General features: G+C 54.3%; 1 protein-coding gene across 1 annotated transcript in view; it reads right to left on the reverse strand.

Moving 5' to 3' along the window:
* LOC148505738 (uncharacterized) overlaps positions 1 to 21,037 on the reverse strand; it is a gene marked incomplete at its 5' end in the record, with an annotated part of 441,920 nt that overhangs the window by 346,240 nt on the left and 74,643 nt on the right. The window contains one exon of the mRNA XM_088447799.1: positions 7,439 to 7,693. Within this exon, the coding sequence (XP_088303925.1) occupies positions 7,439 to 7,693 (255 nt within the window). The remainder of the gene's footprint in view (positions 1 to 7,438; positions 7,694 to 21,037) is intronic.

Genomic DNA, 21,037 nt, shown 5'->3' on the forward strand with positions numbered 1-21,037 from the left:
GTACTCCATGTTACCGATGGTGTCACAGTCTTGCTAAGTATTACAGATGTGTGTAAGGTAAGGTAAGCGTCCCTATGTAGTGTTGCGATGGTACTCCATGTTACCGATGGTGTCACAGTCTTGCTAAGTATTACAGATGTGTGTAAGGTAAGGTAGGCGTCCCTTTGTAGTGCTGGGATGGTACTCCATGTTACTGATGGTGTCACAGTCTTGCTAAGTATTACAGATGTATGTAAGGAAAGGTAAATGTCCCTATGTAGTGCTACGATGGTACCAATGTTACCTATGGTGTCACAGTCTTGCTAAGTATTACAGATGGGTGTAAGGTAAGGTAGGTGTCCCTATGTAGTGCTGCGATGGTACTCCATGTTACCGATGGTGTCACAGTCTTGCTAAGTATTACAGATGTGTGTAAGGTAAGGTAGGCGTCCCTATGTAGTGCTGCGATGGTACTCCATGTTACCGATGGTGTCACAGACTTGCTAAGTATTACAGATGTGTGTAAGGTAAGGTAGGCGTCCCTATGTAGTGCTACAATGGTACTCCATGTTACCGATGGTGTCACAGTCTTGCTAAGTATTACGGATGTGTGTAATGTAAGGTAGGCGTCCCTATGTAGTGCTGCGATGGTACTCCATGTTACCGATGGTGTCACAGACTTGCTAAGTATTACAGATGTGTGTAAGGTAAGGTAGGCGTCCCTATGTAGTGCTGTGATGGTACTCCATGTTACTGATGGTGTCGCAGTCTTGCTAAGTATTACAGATGTGTGTAAGGTAAGGTAGGGGTCCCTATGTAGTGCTGTGATGGTACTCCATGTTACCGATGGTGTCACAGTCTTGCTACGTATTACAGATGTATATAATGTAAGGTAGGTGTCCCTATGTAGTGCTGTGATGGTACTCCATGTTACCGATGGTGTCACAGTCTTGCTAAGTATTACAGATGTATGTAAGGTAAGGTAGGGGTCCCTATGTAGTGCTGCGATGGTACTCCATGTTACTGATGGTGTCACAGTCTTGCTAAGTATTACGTATGTGTGTAAGGTAAGGTAGGCGTCCCTATGCAGTGCTGCGATGGTACTCCATGTTACTGATGGTGTCACAGTCTTGCTAAGTATTACAGATGTGTGTAAGGTAAGGTAGGTGTCCCTATGTAGTGCTGCGATGGTACTCCATGTTACTGATGGTGTCACAGTCTTGCTAAGTATTACAGATGTGTGTAAGGTAAGGTGGGCGTCCCTATGTAGTGCTGTGATGGTACTCCATGTTACCGATGGTGTCACAGACTTGCTAAGTATAACAGATGTGTGTAAGGTAAGGTAGGCGTCCCTATGTAGTGCTGCGATTGTACTCCATGTTACCGATGGTGTCACAGACTTACTAAGTATTACAGATGTGTGTAAGGTAAGGTGGGCGTCCTTATGTAGTGCTGTGATGGTACTCCATGTTACCGATGGTGTCACATTCTTGCTAAGTATTACAGATGTGTGTAAGGTAAGGTAGGTGTCCCTATGTAGTGCTGTGATGGTACTCCATGTTACTGATGGTGTCACAGACTTACTAAGTATTACAGATGTGTGTAAGGTAAGGTGGGGGTCCCTATGTAGTGCTGTGATGGTACTCCATGTTACCGATGGTGTCACAGTCTTGCTAAGTATTACGGATGTATGTAAGGTAAGGTAGGCGTCCCTATGTAGTGCTGTGAGGGAATAGCGATTACAATGGATTAGCATATCATCGCAGCCAGACTGCGTGCGTAATCGCAGCCATGATCTGTAGTGAATGAGCCCCTTAGTGAACCTATTTAGGCTACCTCGGGAAATGTAATTTAGGCACCGCATGGTATTTACTTGTATCAAGTGTTATTATTGGTTAATAGGTGAATAATTAAGGAGATATATCAGACAAATACATTATTTCTCTGACAGTAACAGAATAATCTCTATATCAATTATTAATATCTGAGGTCAGAATAGAGAGCACAGTGTACGCTATGGACCTCAGCTGAATATACACTATTAGGTCGTAAATTTACTAAGGGAGACTTTGGGAATTTTTTTCCCACTCTCAAATTTACTGATGTCAAACTCGGGAGAGAGATCTCCTTTACTACGGGAAAATACTGGTTACCAAACGCTCTACAATTCACCATCAGCAAAACTCGAGAACATTTTCACTAGTGAAGATAGGATTCGGGAATTTACCAAGCGGAGAGTTTCTAAACTCTCATGAGATGGGAAAACTCTCCTGTAAAAACTCCTGAAATAAATACATCTGTCTGTGATCTGAGAGTTTGGCAGAAACATACACAGATCGCTGTGATCCATGTATGTTTCTGCCTGTAATCTGTGATCCATGTATGTATCTGTTTGTAAATTGCGAAAAAATTGTTAAAAGTAGAAAAAATATGACATAGGGTCCCCCTCCTAAAGCTTAAACAGCCCCGGACTTGCCAGCCAGTCCTGGTTTCTAAACTTATGGGGAACAAAATGAGTAGTTTTCCACCGTAATTTAGAAACCAGCACCAGGCTGCAGGGCCAGTCCTGGTTTTAAGTATAGGGGAAAAAAAATTGCGTAGGGTACCCCTATATTTAAAACCAGCAACGGACCAAACCGACCGGGGTGTAATGCCACAGCCCAGATACCCTTTCACCGGGGCTCCGGGGCCAAACCACTATCAGCCCAAGCTGGTCAGGCCAAGCCAGGGAACTCATGGGAGGTGGGAACGGTCAGTAGCCGGAGCCAATCAGTGGCTGCTCTACAGTTAGCGGCTGCTGATTGGCTGGCAGGATGTGCAAACCTCGTGCAGTCCCATCAGCTGAGGTTCGCGAGCTATCTGTATATGCGGCAACACATGTACAGATAGTGGGTCCGTGGCTCAGGTAAGTCGTCTTTTTTTTTGCCAAGTCCCGGGGATGCTACGGAGACCAGCGCCAGGATATAGGTGAGTATGCAATCTTTTTTGCAGGGCCACTCATTAAGTATTACACTGGAGAAGAGGACAGAAACATCTGGTATAGGTAAGTATGTGTGAATGGGTAGGTGTATGTAATAAAGCGTAGTAGTCACGGTGTATGTGTTTTGTATTTGTTTAACTATTTATTTTACAGTGGGGGCACAGGTATGCTAGCCCCTGTAGTCCCACTGTAAAATACAATAGTTTAATTCTATTTCCCACTTTATTACCCCCGTACTGAACACTCCAGGGTTGCGGGGAAGAGCCCCGGGCTTCAGTCCAAGCCTGGGGTTTAGGAAGAGGGGGTACCCCTTTTCTCAGAGGTCCCCACCTCCCCTGAGATCCCCGGCTTGGCCTGACCGGCTTGGGATGATAATGCTTTGGCCCCGGAGCCCTGGTGAAAGGGTCTCTGGGCTGTGGCATTACTGCCTGGCCATTTTGGGTCCATTGCTGGTTTTAAATATAGGGGGACCCTACGCAATTGTTTCCCCCTATATTTAAAACCAGGACTGGCCCTGCAGCCTGGTGTTGATTTCTAAATTACGGGGGAACCATACACATTTTGCTCCCCATAATTTTAGAAACCAGGACTGGCTGGCAAGTCCGGGGCTGGTTAAGCTTTAGGGGGAGACCCCATGTTATTTTTTTAACAAAACATTTAACCCATTTTTTTTACAGCTACAACACAAGCAGCTTACACAAATCTCATTTATATATCTCACTATATGTGCAGGCTGCTGGCTCGGGAGAGATTTGCAGAGAGAGGACACTCGGGTGAGTCATCTCCTGCAAAACCTGCTACTCGGGGGAGAAATCTCCTGCAATACCTGATACTTGGGGGAGAAATCTCCTGCAATACCTGATACTCGGCGGAGAAATCTCCTGCAATACCTGCTACTCGGGGGAGAAATCTCCTGCAATACCTGCTACTCGGGGGAGAAATCTCCTGCAATACCTGCTATTCGGGGGAGAAATCTCATGCAATACCTGCTACTCGGGGGAGAAATCTCCTGCAATACCTGCTACTCGGGGAGAAATCTCCTGCAAAACCTGCTACTCGGGGGAGAAATCTCCTGCAAAACCTGCTACTCGGGGGAGAAATCTCCTGCAATACCTGCTACTCGGGGGAGAAATCTCCTGCAAAACCTGCTACTCGGGGGAGAAATCTCCTGCAAAACCTGCTACTCAGGGGAGAAATCTCCTGCAATACCTGCTACTCGGGGGACAAATCTCCTGCAAAACCTGCTACTCGGGGGAGAAATCTCCTGCAAAACCAGCTACTCGGGGGAGATATCTCCTGCAATACCTGCTACTCGGGGAGAAATCTCCTGCAATACCTGCTACTCGGAGAGAAATCTCCTGCAATACCTGCTACTCGGGGGAGAAATCTCCTGCAATACCTGCTACTCGGGGGAGAAATCTCCTGCAAAACCTGCTACTCGGGGGAGAAATCTCCTGCAAAACCTGCTACTCGGGGGAGAAATCTCCTGCAAAACCTGCTACTCGGGGAGAAATCTCCTGCAATACCTGCTACTCGGGGGAGAAATCTCCTGCAAAACCTGCTACTCGGGGGAGAAATCTCCCGCAAAACCTGCTACTCGGGGGAGATATCTCGTTCTGATTCACCATCGGACATCTCATTCTCAGCTAAACTCACTTCTTGGTAAATTTGAGAGTTTCAGGAGCCTCAATCTCCCGAGTTTCGGTGAAGCTAATCGAGGTGGAAAAAAGAGCAAACTCTCCCAGACTCGATTCTTAGTAAATTTACCCCTAGATCTTCTTATACTATATTCCAGGTTCTCCTCTGTATATGATCCTAATAGGGTTTATGTAAATTACATATTATACCACAGTAAAATGAATGCTTCCTATAAGCGTGCCAGTATAGTATATATTCAACATAGGCCCGTATTCAATTAGTTTTGCATCCGCGAAAAAATATTGCCTCCCTGACTTTACGCTGACATCACAGGTTTTGGACGTGGAAACTTATTGTGCGCGCCCCCACTATTCGCCATATTTAATTCCAAGACAGGCGAAAACGGGACCCGGCGAATGTGAAACAGGTGGAAAGTGCTGTCAGAATTGGGGAAATCAGCCTGAACCCCCTAAAAAAGATGCATAACACTGGGGATCAATATAGATGATTACTAATAGCCCTAATAAAGCTATTTTGGGTACTTAAGTTTTGACAATTGCTGGCTATTAGCATCCTTGTAAAAGTGGTGAAGACAGGCATTAAGCAGTATTTTGGGGGGACAATAAGTTGTCCTGACAAATTTGGGGTACATGAAAGTGGGTGCTAGCATATTTTAAAGTCTCTAAAGTGAAGTTTTAAAAAATGTGAACCATGCACCTGTTACATCACCTGCAATCCTAAAATGCCCCGACCCATCCTTGCAGACCCCCAAGAAGTTTATTTTGCTACTTTTTATGCTTGTACCCCCACTTTTTACTTTTTCGCCCCCAAATTGAAAGTATTTTTTGGGGGTGTTCTTAGGCGTTTTCTTGGATGTATTGACACAGTTGTCCTTTGGGGGGTTGTCCCAAGGGTGCTGAGTGGTTTCCCCACGTTTGCACCCCAAAATAAACATTTTGCACCTCTTTTCTCCTGCTATTCAGAGGCAAATGTTTTTCGCCTATTACATTGCAATGACTTTCCGCGTACGCAAAAAGCGGCTGGAACTGAATACGGTGATAAGTTCTGACCATGCGAAAAGCTGCCATCAGCGATACTTTTTTGCGGAAAATGGCTTTTCACATCTAATTGAATACGGGCCTTAGGCCCTGATTCAGACCCACTCGCAAGCGGCTGTCCACTCGCAAGTGGGTCGATGGTCTGCACTGAGCATGCGCACGACGGAGGGAGCACCGTCGTGCGCATGCGCCAGACGCGACGAGCGAAGGAAAGTCCTTCACTCGTTGTGTCTGATCAAAGGGGGCGTGCTGTCGATGTTGATTGACAGCACGCCCCCTTTGGTGGGCGTGCCGGGGGCGTGCCTCCCTGACGGGGGCGTTCCCACGGGAAAGCCTCCCGTCAGAAGCCCGCCCACTGACATCACTAGTGATGTCAGTGGGAGTGATTTTGGCTCTGATAGAGCCAAAATCACTCCGGGCCTTGCGGTTGAAAACCTCAACCGCAGGCTCCGGCTCGCAGTTTCGATGGTCACGATGGTCACGACCATCGCGGCCATCAAACTGCACGCTCGTATAGGCTGTGGGTGGTGACCCACAGCTATACGAGCGTCCAGGAGGACGCTCCATTTTTATGGAGGGCGGCCCTCATTCAGAGCGTTCGGCTCTGAATGAGGGCCTTAATCTTTATTCACGTAGGATAAAGTTCACTTCAATAGTCAATTATATGATAACAAACTATTAGTTTAATACAAGAATGTGAGCAAAATTCTCCATTAATAATAAGCTCCTCACTGTTGATTTTGTACAGACTCATACAGAGTAACATTTCTTATAATAGATACAGATTATACCCAGATGATGCTCTGTTACTCTGCTGTATCAGATAGTATCAATATGTAACCATTTCTACAGGTAGCGACTCTGAGTCTATGGCTATGGGAAATTGTATATTATTAGCTTGGTAACAATTTCCCAGCACGCACCCTGGCTATACGTTTTAATTAAGCCGAAATCTTCCAATAAGCGCACTGGCTATATGTTTATATATAGATCACATATTAGATAATTACATCGACCATATATAGAGTCATGTCCTTTGCTGATGTTATTAGAGAGGGTGGTCATTTATCCAGTTTTATATGTGGATTATATATCTAATTAATATGTTTTGCTGTCCGAAACAATTCCTACTAAATACCCATATAACAGAATCCTTCATTAATATAGTTAGCTGACAGAGTGATAATCATATCACCTTCCACGGAACACTTACAATATACTCACTTACATATAAATATACTATTATATGGCTGGTTATTTCCTAAAGTACTATATATCCTTTATATAATGGTCAGTATATATGAACATAGCGCACACCCAGCTGCTCCCTGTATGCTCTATGTACAATGTGGAAGAAAGGTAATCTGCCCTTCCAACCTCTGATCTATTAGTTTGTGTTTTCCAGTAGAATCCAAGCTCGGGATTCATCCCCATAGCACAATAGTATTGTATAGTGAGAGAATGGCAGAAGCCCGATAACATACATAAGGGCAGGAGCACAGTCAGAGAACATACACTATAAAGTGGGATAAAGGCTGATAGCAGCGCGGTGACTGGTGGGGTGATCAGCCACTGAGCCTTAGCTGGATCAATATTAATGGTTAGAGGACTCCAAGGGAATATTAATCACCCTTCCTTGGCCTACCCTGGCAGAGAGATTTACTACAAGATGCCAATGAGGGGGTGGGTGTAACTTGGCATGTATGGCACTGGGCTGCTGCTAGTGACTCTAGGAGACAGCATACATCTCACATATCACAGAAATGATAGAGGTGACACTCACCAGGACAGGCACGGACTGAAGAATAGGACAAAGATTCCCCCAAATGGTTTCTTACAGTACAGGAGACATTCCAGGGACCTCCTGAGGGCTCCGTGTGATTCACACCGGCCAATGAGGAACTAGAATTCACATGCACTAACTTTCCATTCACTGCCAAGGAATACAAGGGATCTGTCCCACTCAGCAACTGGCAGGAGAACACAGCGCCGCCATTTTGTAGACAAGATACATTCAGGACAGGCTCTGACACTGGAGCTAATTGAGAGAGAGCAGAGAAAATGTGACACAAAGTGTAAACCAGAAGAGTAAGCAGGGTGTATGGAGAGAGCAGAGGGAGCAAAGTGTGAGGAGGGAGCAGGGTGTGAGGAGAGAGCAGAGTGTTAGGAGGGAGCAGAGTGTGAGGAGGAAGCAGGGTGTGAGGAGAGAGCAGGGTGTGAGGAGAGAGCAGGGTGTGAGGAGGGAGCAGGGTGTGAGGAGGGAGCAGAGTGTTAGGAGGGAGCAGAGTGTGAGGAGGGAGCAGGGTGTGAGGAGAGAGCAGGGTGTATGGAGAAAGCAGGGGGAGCAGGGTGTGAGGAGAGAGCAGGGTGTGAGGAGAGAGCAGAGTGTGAGGAGGGAGCAGGGTGTGAGGAGGGAGCAGAGTGTTAGGAGGGAGCAGAGTGTGAGGAGAGAGCAGGGTGTATGGAGAAAGCAGAGGGAGCAGGGTGTGAGGAGAGAGCAGGGTGTGAGGAGAGAGCAGAGTGTGAGGAGGGAGCAGGGTGTGAGGAGGGAGCAGAGGGAGCAAAGTGTGAGGAGGGAGCAGGGTGTGAGGAGAGAGCAGAGTGTGAGGAGGGAGCAGGGTGTGAGGAGGGAGCAGGGTGTATGGAGAAAGCAGACGGAGCAAAGTGTGAGGAGATAGCAGGGAGTGAGGAGGGAGCAGGGTGTGAGGAGGGAGCAGGGTGTGAGGAGAGAGCAGGGTGTGAGGAGGGAGCAGGGTGTCAGGAGAGAGCAGGGTGTATGGAGAAAGCAGAGGGAGCAAAGTTGTGAGGAGAGAGCACGGTGTGAGGAGAGAGCAGGGTGTGAGGAGAGAGCAGAGTGTGAGGAGGGAGCAGGGTGTGAGGAGGGAGCAGAGGGAGCAAAGTGTGAGGAGGAAGCAGGGTGTGAGGAGAGAGCAGGGTGTGAGGAGAGAGCAGGGTGTGAGGAGGGAGCAGGGTGTGAGGAGGGAGCAGAGTGTTAGGAGGGAGCAGAGTGTGAGGAGGGAGCAGGGTGTGAGGAGAGAGCAGGGTGTATGGAGAAAGCAGAGGGAGCAGGGTGTGAGGAGAGAGCAGGGTGTGAGGAGAGAGCAGAGTGTGAGGAGGGAGCAGGGTGTGAGGAGGGAGCAGAGTGTTAGGAGGGAGCAGAGTGTGAGGAGAGAGCAGGGTGTATGGAGAAAGCAGAGGGAGCAGGGTGTGAGGAGAGAGCAGGGTGTGAGGAGAGAGCAGAGTGTGAGGAGGGAGCAGGGTGTGAGGAGGGAGCAGAGGGAGCAAAGTGTGAGGAGGGAGCAGGGTGTGAGGAGAGAGCAGAGTGTGAGGAGGGAGCAGGGTGTGAGGAGGGAGCAGGGTGTATGGAGAAAGCAGACGGAGCAAAGTGTGAGGAGATAGCAGGGAGTGAGGAGGGAGCAGGGTGTGAGGAGGGAGCAGGGTGTGAGGAGAGAGCAGGGTGTGAGGAGGGAGCAGGGTGTCAGGAGAGAGCAGGGTGTATGGAGAAAGCAGAGGGAGCAAAGTTGTGAGGAGAGAGCACGGTGTGAGGAGAGAGCAGGGTGTGAGGAGAGAGCAGAGTGTGAGGAGGGAGCAGGGTGTGAGGAGGGAGCAGAGGGAACAAAGTGTGAGGAGGAAGCAGGGTGTGAGGAGAGAGCAGAGTGTGAGGAGAGAGCAGAGTGTGAGGAGGGAGCAGGGTGTGAGGAGGGAGCAGGGTGTGAGGAAGGAGCAGAGGGAGCAAAGTGTGAGAAGAGAGCAGGCTGTGAGGAGAGAGCACGGTGTGAGGAGAGAGCACGGTGTGAGGAGGGAGCAGGGTGTGAGGAGAGAGCAGGGTGTGAGGAGAGAGCAGGGTGTGAGGAGGGAGCAGGGTATGAGGAGAGAGCAGGGTGTGAGGAGAGAGCAGGGTGTGAGGAGAGAGCAGGGTGTAAGGAGAAAGCAGAGGGAGCAAAGTGTGAGGAGAGAGCAGGGTGTGAGGAGGGAGCAGGGTGTGAGGAGGGAGCAAAGGGAGCAGTGTGAGAAGAGAGCAGGGTGTGAGGAGAGAGCAGGGTGTGAGGAGAGAGCAGGGTGTATGGAGAAAGCAGAGGGAGCAGGGTGTGAGGAGAGAGCAGGGTGTGAGGAGAGAGCAGAGTGTGAGGAGGGAGCAGGGTGTGAGGAGGGAGCAGAGTGTTAGGAGGGAGCAGAGTGTGAGGAGAGAGCAGGGTGTATGGAGAAAGCAGAGGGAGCAGGGTGTGAGGAGAGAGCAGGGTGTGAGGAGAGAGCAGAGTGTGAGGAGGGAGCAGGGTGTGAGGAGGGAGCAGAGGGAGCAAAGTGTGAGGAGGGAGCAGGGTGTGAGGAGAGAGCAGAGTGTGAGGAGGGAGCAGGGTGTGAGGAGGGAGAAGGGTGTATGGAGAAAGCAGACGGAGCAAAGTGTGAGGAGATAGCAGGGAGTGAGGAGGGAGCAGGGTGTGAGGAGGGAGCAGGGTGTGAGGAGAGAGCAGAGTGTGAGGAGGGAGCAGGGTGTCAGGAGAGAGCAGGGTGTATGGAGAAAGCAGAGGGAGCAAAGTTGTGAGGAGAGAGCACGGTGTGAGGAGAGAGCAGGGTGTGAGGAGAGAGCAGAGTGTGAGGAGGGAGCAGGGTGTGAGGAGGGAGGAGAGGGAGCAAAGTGTGAGGAGGAAGCAGGGTGTGAGGAGAGAGCAGGGTGTGAGGAGAGAGCAGGGTGTGAGGAGGGAGCAGGGTGTGAGGAGGGAGCAGAGTGTTAGGAGGGAGCAGTGTGAGGAGGGAGCAGGGTGTGAGGAGAGAGCAGGGTGTATGGAGAAAGCAGAGGGAGCAGGGTGTGAGGAGAGAGCAGGGTGTGAGGAGAGAGCAGAGTGTGAGGAGGGAGCATGGTGTGAGGAGGGAGCAGAGTGTTAGGAGGGAGCAGAGTGTGAGGAGAGAGCAGGGTGTATGGAGAAAGCAGAGGGAGCAGGGTGTGAGGAGAGAGCAGGGTGTGAGTAGAGAGCAGAGTGTGAGGAGGGAGCAGGGTGTGAGGAGGGAGCAGAGGGAGCAAAGTGTGAGGAGGGAGCAGGGTGTGAGGAGAGAGCAGAGTGTGAGGAGGGAGCAGGGTGTGAGGAGGGAGCAGGGTGTATGGAGAAAGCAGACGGAGCAAAGTGTGAGGAGATAGCAGGGAGTGTGGAGGGAGCAGGGTGTGAGGAGGGAGCAGGGTGTGAGGAGAGAGCAGGGTGTGAGGAGGGAGCAGGGTGTCAGGAGAGAGCAGGGTGTATGGAGAAAGCAGAGGGAGCAAAGTTGTGAGGAGAGAGCACGGTGTGAGGAGAGAGCAGGGTGTGAGAAGAGAGCAGAGTGTGAGGAGGGAGCAGGGTGTGAGGAGGGAGCAGAGGGAGCAAAGTGTGAGGAGGAAGCAGGGTGTGAGGAGAGAGCAGAGTGTGAGGAGAGAGCAGAGTGTGAGGAGGGAGCAGGGTGTGAGGAGGGAGCAGGGTGTGAGGAAGGAGCAGAGGGAGCAAAGTGTGAGAAGAGAGCAGGCTGTGAGGAGAGAGCACGGTGTGAGGAGAGAGCAGGGTGTGAGGAGAGAGCAGGGTGTGAGGAGAGAGCAGGGTGTGAGGAGGGAGCAGGGTATGAGGAGAGAGCAGGGTGTGAGGAGAGAGCAGGGTGTAAGGAGAAAGCAGAGGGAGCAAAGTGTGAGGAGAGAGCAGGGTGTGAGGAGGGAGCAGGGTGTGAGGAGGGAGCAAAGGGAGCAGTGTGAGAAGAGAGCAGGGTGTGAGGAGAGAGCAGGGTGTGATGAGAGAGCAGAGTGTGAGGAGAGAGCAGAGTGTGAGGAGAGAGCAGAGTGTAAGGAGAGAGCAGGGTGTATGGAGAAAGCAGAGGGAGCAAAGTGTGAGTAGAGAGCAGGGTGTGAGGAGGGAGCAGGGTGTGAAGAGGGAGCAGAGGGAGCAAAGTGTGATGAGAGCAGGGTGTGAGGAGGGAGCAGGGTGTGAGGAGAGAGCAGGGTGTGAGGAGAGAGCAGGGTGTATGGAGAAAGCAGAGGGAGCAAAGTGTGAGGAGGGAGCAGGGTGTGAGGAGGGAGCAGAGGGAGCAAAGTGTGATGAGAGAGCAGGGTATGAGGAGAGGGCAGGGCGTGAGAAGAGAGCGGCGTGTGAGGAGAGAGCAGGGTGTGAGGAGGTAGCAGAGTGTGAGGAGGGAGCTGAGTGTGAGGAGAGAGCAGAGTGTGAGGAGAGAGCAGAGTGTGAGGAGGGAGCAGGGTGTGAGGAGGGAGCAGGGTGTGAGGAAGGAGCAGAGGGAGCAAAGTGTGAGAAGAGAGCAGGCTGTGAGGAGAGAGCACGGTGTGAGGAGGGAGCAGGGTGTGAGGAGGGAGCAGGGTGTGAGGAGAGAGCAGGGTGTGAGGAGAGAGCAGGGTGAGGAGGGAGCAGGGTATGAGGAGAGAGCAGGGTGTGAGGAGAGAGCAGGGTGTGAGGAGAGAGCAGGGTGTAAGGAGAAAGCAGAGGGAGCAAAGTGTGAGGAGAGAGCAGGGTGTGAGGAGGGAGCAGGGTGTGAGGAGGGAGCAAAGGGAGCAGTGTGAGAAGAGAGCAGGGTGTGAGGAGAGAGCAGGGTGTGAGGAGAGAGCAGGGTGTATGGAGAAAGCAGAGGGAGCAGGGTGTGAGGAGAGAGCAGGGTGTGAGGAGAGAGCAGAGTGTGAGGAGGGAGCAGGGTGTGAGGAGGGAGCAGAGTGTTAGGAGGGAGCAGAGTGTGAGGAGAGAGCAGGGTGTATGGAGAAAGCAGAGGGAGCAGGGTGTGAGGAGAGAGCAGGGTGTGAGGAGAGAGCAGAGTGTGAGGAGGGAGCAGGGTGTGAGGAGGGAGCAGAGGGAGCAAAGTGTGAGGAGGGAGCAGGGTGTGAGGAGAGAGCAGAGTGTGAGGAGGGAGCAGGGTGTGAGGAGGGAGCAGGGTGTATGGAGAAAGCAGACGGAGCAAAGTGTGAGGAGATAGCAGGGAGTGAGGAGGGAGCAGGGTGTGAGGAGGGAGCAGGGTGTGAGGAGAGAGCAGGGTGTGAGGAGGGAGCAGGGTGTCAGGAGAGAGCAGGGTGTATGTAGAAAGCAGAGGGAGCAAAGTTGTGAGGAGAGAGCACGGTGTGAGGAGAGAGCAGGGTGTGAGGAGAGAGCAGAGTGTGAGGAGGGAGCAGGGTGTGAGGAGGGAGCAGAGGGAGCAAAGTGTGAGGAGGAAGCAGGGTCTGAGGAGAGAGCAGGGTGTGAGGAGAGAGCAGGGTGTGAGGAGGGAGCAGGGTGTGAGGAGGGAGCAGAGTGTTAGGAGGGAGCAGAGTGTGAGGAGGGAGCAGGGTGTGAGGAGAGAGCAGGGTGTATGGAGAAAGCAGAGGGAGCAGGGTGTGAGGAGAGAGCAGGGTGTGAGGAGAGAGCAGAGTGTGAGGAGGGAGCATGGTGTGAGGAGGGAGCAGAGTGTTAGGAGGGAGCAGAGTGTGAGGAGAGAGCAGGGTGTATGGAGAAAGCAGAGGGAGCAGGGTGTGAGGAGAGAGCAGGGTGTGAGGAGAGAGCAGAGTGTGAGGAGGGAGCAGGGTGTGAGGAGGGATCAGAGGGAACAAAGTGTGAGGAGGGAGCAGGGTGTGAGGAGAGAGCAGAGTGTGAGGAGGGAGCAGGGTGTGAGGAGGGAGCAGAGTGTTAGGAGGGAGCAGAGTGTGAGGAGAGAGCAGGGTGTATGGAGAAAGCAGAGGGAGCAGGGTGTGAGGAGAGAGCAGGGTGTGAGGAGAGAGCAGAGTGTGAGGAGGGAGCAGGGTGTGAGGAGGGAGCAGAGGGAGCAAAGTGTGAGGAGGGAGCAGGGTGTGAGGAGAGAGCAGAGTGTGAGGAGGGAGCAGGGTGTGAGGAGGGAGCAGGGTGTATGGAGAAAGCAGACGGAGCAAAGTGTGAGGAGATAGCAGGGAGTGAGGAGGGAGCAGGGTGTGAGGAGGGAGCAGGGTGTGAGGAGAGAGCAGGGTGTGAGGAGGGAGCAGGGTGTCAGGAGAGAGCAGGGTGTATGGAGAAAGCAGAGGGAGCAAAGTTGTGAGGAGAGAGCACGGTGTGAGGAGAGAGCAGGGTGTGAGGAGAGAGCAGAGTGTGAGGAGGGAGCAGGGTGTGAGGAGGGAGCAGAGGGAACAAAGTGTGAGGAGGAAGCAGGGTGTGAGGAGAGAGCAGAGTGTGAGGAGAGAGCAGAGTGTGAGGAGGGAGCAGGGTGTGAGGAGGGAGCAGGGTGTGAGGAAGGAGCAGAGGGAGCAAAGTGTGAGAAGAAAGCAGGCTGTGAGGAGAGAGCACGGTGTGAGGAGAGAGCACGGTGTGAGGATTGAGCAGGGTGTGAGGAGAGAGCAGGGTGTGAGGAGAGAGCAGGGTGTGAGGAGGGAGCAGGGTATGAGGAGAGAGCAGGGTGTGAGGAGAGAGCAGGGTGTGAGGAGAGAGCAGGGTGTAAGGAGAAAGCAGAGGGAGCAAAGTGTGAGGAGAGAGCAGGGTGTGAGGAGGGAGCAGGGTGTGAGGAGGGAGCAAAGGGAGCAGTGTGAGAAGAGAGCAGGGTGTGAGGAGAGAGCAGGGTGTGAGGAGAGAGCAGGGTGTATGGAGAAAGCAGAGGGAGCAGGGTGTGAGGAGAGAGCAGGGTGTGAGGAGAGAGCAGAGTGTGAGGAGGGAGCAGGGTGTGAGGAGGGAGCAGAGTGTTAGGAGGGAGCAGAGTGTGAGGAGAGAGCAGGGTGTATGGAGAAAGCAGAGGGAGCAGGGTGTGAGGAGAGAGCAGGGTGTGAGGAGAGAGCAGAGTGTGAGGAGGGAGCAGGGTGTGAGGAGGGAGCAGAGGGAGCAAAGTGTGAGGAGGGAGCAGGGTGTGAGGAGAGAGCAGAGTGTGAGGAGGGAGCAGGGTGTGAGGAGGGAGAAGGGTGTATGGAGAAAGCAGACGGAGCAAAGTGTGAGTAGATAGCAGGGAGTGAGGAGGGAGCAGGGTGTGAGGAGGGAGCAGGGTGTGAGGAGAGAGCAGAGTGTGAGGAGGGAGCAGGGTGTCAGGAGAGAGCAGGGTGTATGGAGAAAGCAGAGGGAGCAAAGTTGTGAGGAGAGAGCACGGTGTGAGGAGAGAGCAGGGTGTGAGGAGAGAGCAGAGTGTGAGGAGGGAGCAGGGTGTGAGGAGGGAGGAGAGGGAGCAAAGTGTGAGGAGGAAGCAGGGTGTGAGGAGAGAGCAGGGTGTGAGGAGAGAGCAGGGTGTGAGGAGGGAGCAGGGTGTGAGGAGGGAGCAGAGTGTTAGGAGGGAGCAGAGTGTGAGGAGGGAGCAGGGTGTGAGGAGAGAGCAGGGTGTATGGAGAAAGCAGAGGGAGCAGGGTGTGAGGAGAGAGCAGGGTGTGAGGAGAGAGCAGAGTGTGAGGAGGGAGCATGGTGTGAGGAGGGAGCAGAGTGTTAGGAGGGAGCAGAGTGTGAGGAGAGAGCAGGGTGTATGGAGAAAGCAGAGGGAGCAGGGTGTGAGGAGAGAGCAGGGTGTGAGTAGAGAGCAGAGTGTGAGGAGGGAGCAGGGTGTGAGGAGGGAGCAGAGGGAGCAAAGTGTGAGGAGGGAGCAGGGTGTGAGGAGAGAGCAGAGTGTGAGGAGGGAGCAGGGTGTGAGGAGGGAGCAGGGTGTATGGAGAAAGCAGACGGAGCAAAGTGTGAGGAGATAGCAGGGAGTGTGGAGGGAGCAGGGTGTGAGGAGGGAGCAGGGTGTGAGGAGAGAGCAGGGTGTGAGGAGGGAGCAGGGTGTCAGGAGAGAGCAGGGTGTATGGAGAAAGCAGAGGGAGCAAAGTTGTGAGGAGAGAGCACGGTGTGAGGAGAGAGCAGGGTGTGAGGAGAGAGCAGAGTGTGAGGAGGGAGCAGGGTGTGAGGAGGGAGCAGAGGGAGCAAAGTGTGAGGAGGAAGCAGGGTGTGAGGAGAGAGCAGAGTGTGAGGAGAGAGCAGAGTGTGAGGAGGGAGCAGGGTGTGAGGAGGGAGCAGGGTGTGAGGAAGGAGCAGAGGGAGCAAAGTGTGAGAAGAGAGCAGGCTGTGAGGAGAGAGCACGGTGTGAGGAGAGAGCAGGGTGTGAGGAGAGAGCAGGGTGTGAGGAGAGAGCAGGGTGTGAGGAGGGAGCAGGGTATGAGGAGAGAGCAGGGTGTGAGGAGAGAGCAGGGTGTAAGGAGAAAGCAGAGGGAGCAAAGTGTGAGGAGAGAGCAGGGTGTGAGGAGGGAGCAGGGTGTGAGGAGGGAGCAAAGGGAGCAGTGTGAGAAGAGAGCAGGGTGTGAGGAGAGAGCAGGGTGTGATGAGAGAGCAGAGTGTGAGGAGAGAGCAGAGTGTGAGGAGAGAGCAGAGTGTAAGGAGAGAGCAGGGTGTATGGAGAAAGCAGAGGGAGCAAAGTGTGAGTAGAGAGCAGGGTGTGAGGAGGGAGCAGGGTGTGAAGAGGGAGCAGAGGGAGCAAAGTGTGATGAGAGCAGGGTGTGAGGAGGGAGCAGGGTGTGAGGAGAGAGCAGGGTGTGAGGAGAGAGCAGGGTGTATGGAGAAAGCAGAGGGAGCAAAGTGTGAGGAGGGAGCAGGGTGTGAGGAGGGAGCAGAGGGAGCAAAGTGTGATGAGAGAGCAGGGTATGAGGAGAGGGCAGGGCGTGAGAAGAGAGCGGCGTGTGAGGAGAGAGCAGGGTGTGAGGAGGTAGCAGATTGTGAGGAGGGAGCTGAGTGTGAGGAGAGAGCAGAGTGTGAGGAGAGAGCAGAGTGTGAGGAGGGAGCAGGGTGTGAGGAGGGAGCAGGGTGTGAGGAAGGAGCAGAGGGAGCAAAGTGTGAGAAGAGAGCAGGCTGTGAGGAGAGAGCACGGTGTGAGGAGAGAGCACGGTGTGAGGAGGGAGCAGGGTGTGAGGAGAGAGCAGGGTGTGAGGAGAGAGCAGGGTGAGGAGGGAGCAGGGTATGAGGAGAGAGCAGGGTGTGAGGAGAGAGCAGGGTGTGAGGAGAGAGCAGGGTGTAAGGAGAAAGCAGAGGGAGCAAAGTGTGAGGAGAGAGCAGGGTGTGAGGAGGGAGCAGGGTGTGAGGAGGGAGCAAAGGGAGCAGTGTGAGAAGAGAGCAGGGTGTGAGGAGAGAGCAGGGTGTGAGGAGAGAGCAGGGTGTATGGAGAAAGCAGAGGGAGCAGGGTGTGAGGAGAGAGCAGGGTGTGAGGAGAGAGCAGAGTGTGAGGAGGGAGCAGGGTGTGAGGAGGGAGCAGAGTGTTAGGAGGGAGCAGAGTGTGAGGAGAGAGCAGGGTGTATGGAGAAAGCAGAGGGAGCAGGGTGTGAGGAGAGAGCAGGGTGTGAGGAGAGAGCAGAGTGTGAGGAGGGAGCAGGGTGTGAGGAGGGAGCAGAGGGAGCAAAGTGTTAGGAGGGAGCAGGGTGTGAGGAGAGAGCAGAGTGTGAGGAGGGAGCAGGGTGTGAGGAGGGAGCAGGGTGTATGGAGAAAGCAGACGGAGCAAAGTGTGAGGAGATAGCAGGGAGTGAGGAGGGAGCAGGGTGTGAGGAGGGAGCAGGGTGTGAGGAGAGAGCAGGGTGTGAGGAGGGAGCAGGGTGTCAGGAGAGAGCAGGGTGTATGTAGAAAGCAGAGGGAGCAAAGTTGTGAGGAGAGAGCACGGTGTGAGGAGAGAGCAGGGTGTGAGGAGAGAGCAGAGTGTGAGGAGGGAGCAGGGTGTGAGGAGGGAGCAGAGGGAGCAAAGTGTGAGGAGGAAGCAGGGTCTGAGGAGAGAGCAGGGTGTGAGGAGGGAGCAGGGTGTGAGGAGGGAGCAGGGTGTGAGGAGGGAGCAGAGTGTTAGGAGGGAGCAGAGTGTGAGGAGGGAGCAGGGTGTGAGGAGAGAGCAGGGTGTATGGAGAAAGCAGAGGGAGCAGGGTGTGAGGAGAGAGCAGGGTGTGAGGAGAGAGCAGAGTGTGAGGAGGGAGCATGGTGTGAGGAGGGAGCAGAGTGTTAGGAGGGAGCAGAGTGTGAGGAGAGAGCAGGGTGTATGGAGAAAGCAGAGGGAGCAGGGTGTGAGGAGAGAGCAGGGTGTGAGGAGAGAGCAGAGTGTGAGGAGGGAGCAGGGTGTGAGGAGGGATCAGAGGGAACAAAGTGTGAGGAGGGAGCAGGGTGTGAGGAGAGAGCAGAGTGTGAGGAGGGAGCAGGGTGTGAGGAGGGAGCAGGGTGTATGGAGAAAGCAGACGGAGCAAAGTGTGAGGAGATAGCAGGGAGTGTGGAGGGAGCAGGGTGTGAGGAGGGAGCAGGGTGTGAGGAGAGAGCAGGGTGTGAGGAGGGAGCAGGGTGTCAGGAGAGAGAAGGGTGTATGGAGAAAGCAGAGGGAGCAAAGTTGTGAGGAGAGAGCACGGTGTGAGGAGAGAGCAGGGTGTGAGGAGAGAGCAGAGTGTGAGGAGGGAGCAGGGTGTGAGGAGGGAGCAGAGTGAGCAAAGTGTGAGGAGGAAGCAGGGTGTGAGGAGAGAGCAGAGTGTGAGGAGAGAGCAGAGTGTGAGGAGGGAGCAGGGTGTGAGGAGGGAGCAGGGTGTGAGGAAGGAGCAGAGGGAGCAAAGTGTGAGAAGAGAGCAGGCTGTGAGGAGAGAGCACGGTGTGAGGAGAGAGCAGGGTGTGAGGAGGGAGCAGGGTGTGAGGAGAGAGCAGGGTGTGAGGAGAGAGCAGGGTGTGAGGAGGGAGCAGGGTATGAGGAGAGAGCAGGGTGTGAGGAGAGAGCAGGGTGTAAGGAGAAAGCAGAGGGAGCAAAGTGTGAGGAGAGAGCAGGGTGTGAGGAGGGAGCAGGGTGTGAGGAGGGAGCAAAGGGAGCAGTGTGAGAAGAGAGCAGGGTGTGAGGAGAGAGCAGGGTGTGAGGAGAGAGCAGAGTGTGAGGAGAGAGCAGAGTGTGAGGAGAGAGCAGAGTGTAAGGAGAGAGCAGGGTGTATGGAGAAAGCAGAGGGAGCAAAGTGTGAGTAGAGAGCAGGGTGTGAGGAGGGAGCAGGGTGTGAAGAGGGAGCAGAGGGAGCAAAGTGTGATGAGAGCAGGGTGTGAGGAGGGAGCAGGGTGTGAGGAGAGAGCAGGGTGTGAGGAGAGAGCAGGGTGTATGGAGAAAGCAGAGGTTGCAAAGTGTGAGGAGGGAGCAGGGTGTGAGGAGGGAGCAGAGGGAGCAAAGTGTGATGAGAGAGCAGGGTATGAGGAGAGGGCAGGGCGTGAGAAGAGAGCAGGGTGTGAGGAGGTAGCAGAGTATGAGGAGGGAGCAGAGTGTGAGGAGAGAGCAGGGTGTGAGAAGAGAGCAGGGTGTCAGGAGAGAGCAGGGTGTGAGGAGGGAGCAGGGTGTGAGGAGAGAGCAGGGTGTGAGGAGAGAGCAGGGTGTGAGGAGGGAGCAGTGTGTGAGGAGAGAGCAGGGTGTGAGGAGAGAGCAGGGTGTATGGAGAAAGCAGACGGAGCAGGGTGTGAGGAGGGAGCAGGGTGTGAGGAGGGAGCAGGGTGTGAGGAGAGAGCAGGGTGTATGGAGAATGCAGACGGAGCAAAGTGTGAGGAGAGAGCAGGGTGTGAGGAGAGAGCAGGGTGTGAGGAGGGAGCAGGGTGTGAGGAGAGAGCAGGGTGTGAGGAGGGAGCAGGGTGTGAGGAGAGAGCAGGGTGTGAGGAGAGAGCAGGGTGTATGGAGAAAGCAGTCGGAGCAAAGTGTGAGGAGAGAGCAGGGTGTGAGGAGGGAGCAGGGTGTGAGGAGGGAGCAGGGTGTGAGGAGAGAGCAGGGTGTATGGAGAATGCAGACGGAGCAAAGTGTGAGGAGAGAGCAGGGTGTGAGGAGAGAGCAGGGTGTGAGGAGGGAGCAGGGTGTGAGGAGAGAGCAGGGTGTGAGGAGAGAGCAGGGTGTGAGGAGAGAGCAGGGTGTATGGAGAAAGCAGACGGAGCAAAGTGTGAGGAGAGAGCAGAGTGTGAGGAGGGAGCAGGGTGTGAGGAGGGAGCAGAGGGAGCAAAGTGTGAGGAGGGAGCAGGGTGTGAGGAGGGAGCAGGGTGTGAGGAAGGAGCAGAGGGAGCAAAGTGTGAGAAGAGAGCAGGCTGTGAGGAGAGAGCAGGGTGTGAGGAGAGAGCAGAGTGTGAGGAGGGAGCAGGGTGTGAGGAGAGAGCAGGGTGTGAGGAGAGAGCAGGGTGTGAGGAAAGAGCAGGGTGTTAGGAGAGAGCAGGGTGTGAGGAGGGAGCAGGGTATGAGGAGAGAGCAGGGTGTGAGGAGAGAGCAGGGTGTGAGGAGAGAGCAGGGTGTATGGAGAAAGCAGAGGGAGCAAAGTGTGAGGAGAGAGCAGAGTGTGAGGAGGGAGCAGGGTGTGAGGAGGGAGCAGAGGGAGCAAAGTGTGAGGAGGGAGCAGGGTGTGAGGAGGGAGCAGGGTGTGAGGAAGGAGCAGAGGGAGCAAAGTGTGAGAAGAGAGCAGGCTGTGAGGAGAGAGCAGGGTGTGAGGAGAGAGCAGAGTGTGAGGAGGGAGCAGGGTGTGAGGAGAGAGCAGGGTGTGAGGAGAGAGCAGGGTGTGAGGAAAGAGCAGGGTGTGAGGAGAGAGCAGGGTGTGAGGAGGGAGCAGGGTATGAGGAGAGAGCAGGGTGTGAGGAGAGAGCAGGGTGTGAGGAGAGAGCAGGGTGTATGGAGAAAGCAGAGGGAGCAAAGTGTGAGGAGAGAGCAGGGTGTGAGGAGGGAGCAGGGTGTGAGGAGGGAGCAAAGGGAGCAGTGTGAGGAGAGAGCAGGGTGTGAGGAGAGAGCAGGGTGTGAGGAGAGAGCAGAGTGTGAGGAGAGAGCAGGGTGTATGGAGAAAGCAGAGGGTGCAAAGTGTGAGGAGAGAGCAGGGTGTGAGGAGGGAGCAGGGTGTGAAGAGTGAGCAGAGGGAGCAAAGTGTGATGAGAGCAGGGTGTGAGGAGGGAGCAGGGTGTGAGGAGAGAGCAGGGTGTGAGGAGAGAGCAGGGTGTATGGAGAAAGCAGAGGGAGCAAAGTGTGAGGAGAGAGCAGGGTGTGAGGAGGGAGCAGGGTGTGAGGAGGGAGCAGAGGGAGCAAAGTGTGATGAGAGAGCAGGGTATGAGGAGAGGGCAGGGCGTGAGAAGAGAGCGTGGTGTGAGAAGAGAGCGGGGTGTGAGGAGAGAGCAGGGTGTGAGGAGGTAGCAGAGTGTGAGGAGAGAGCAGGGTGTGAGGAGAGAGCAGAGTGTGAGGAGGGAGCAGGGTGTGAGGAGGGAGCAGAGGGAGCAAAGTGTGAGGAGGAAGCAGGGTGTGAGGAGAGAGCAGAGTGTGAGGAGAGAGCAGAGTGTGAGGAGGGAGCAGGGTGTGAGGAGGGAGCAGGGTGTGAGGAAGGAGCAGAGGGAGCAAAGTGTGAGAAGAGAGCAGGCTGTGAGGAGAGAGCACGGTGTGAGGAGAGAGCACGGTGTGAGGAGGGAGCAGGGTGTGAGGAGAGAGCAGGGTGTGAGGAGAGAGCAGGGTGTGAGGAGGGAGCAGGGTATGAGGAGAGAGCAGGGTGTGAGGAGAGAGCAGGGTG

This window comes from Taudactylus pleione, unplaced genomic scaffold (genome assembly GCF_031769625.1).
Source record: "Taudactylus pleione unplaced genomic scaffold, aTauple2 ptg000440l, whole genome shotgun sequence".
NCBI lineage: Eukaryota > Metazoa > Chordata > Amphibia > Anura > Myobatrachidae > Taudactylus > Taudactylus pleione.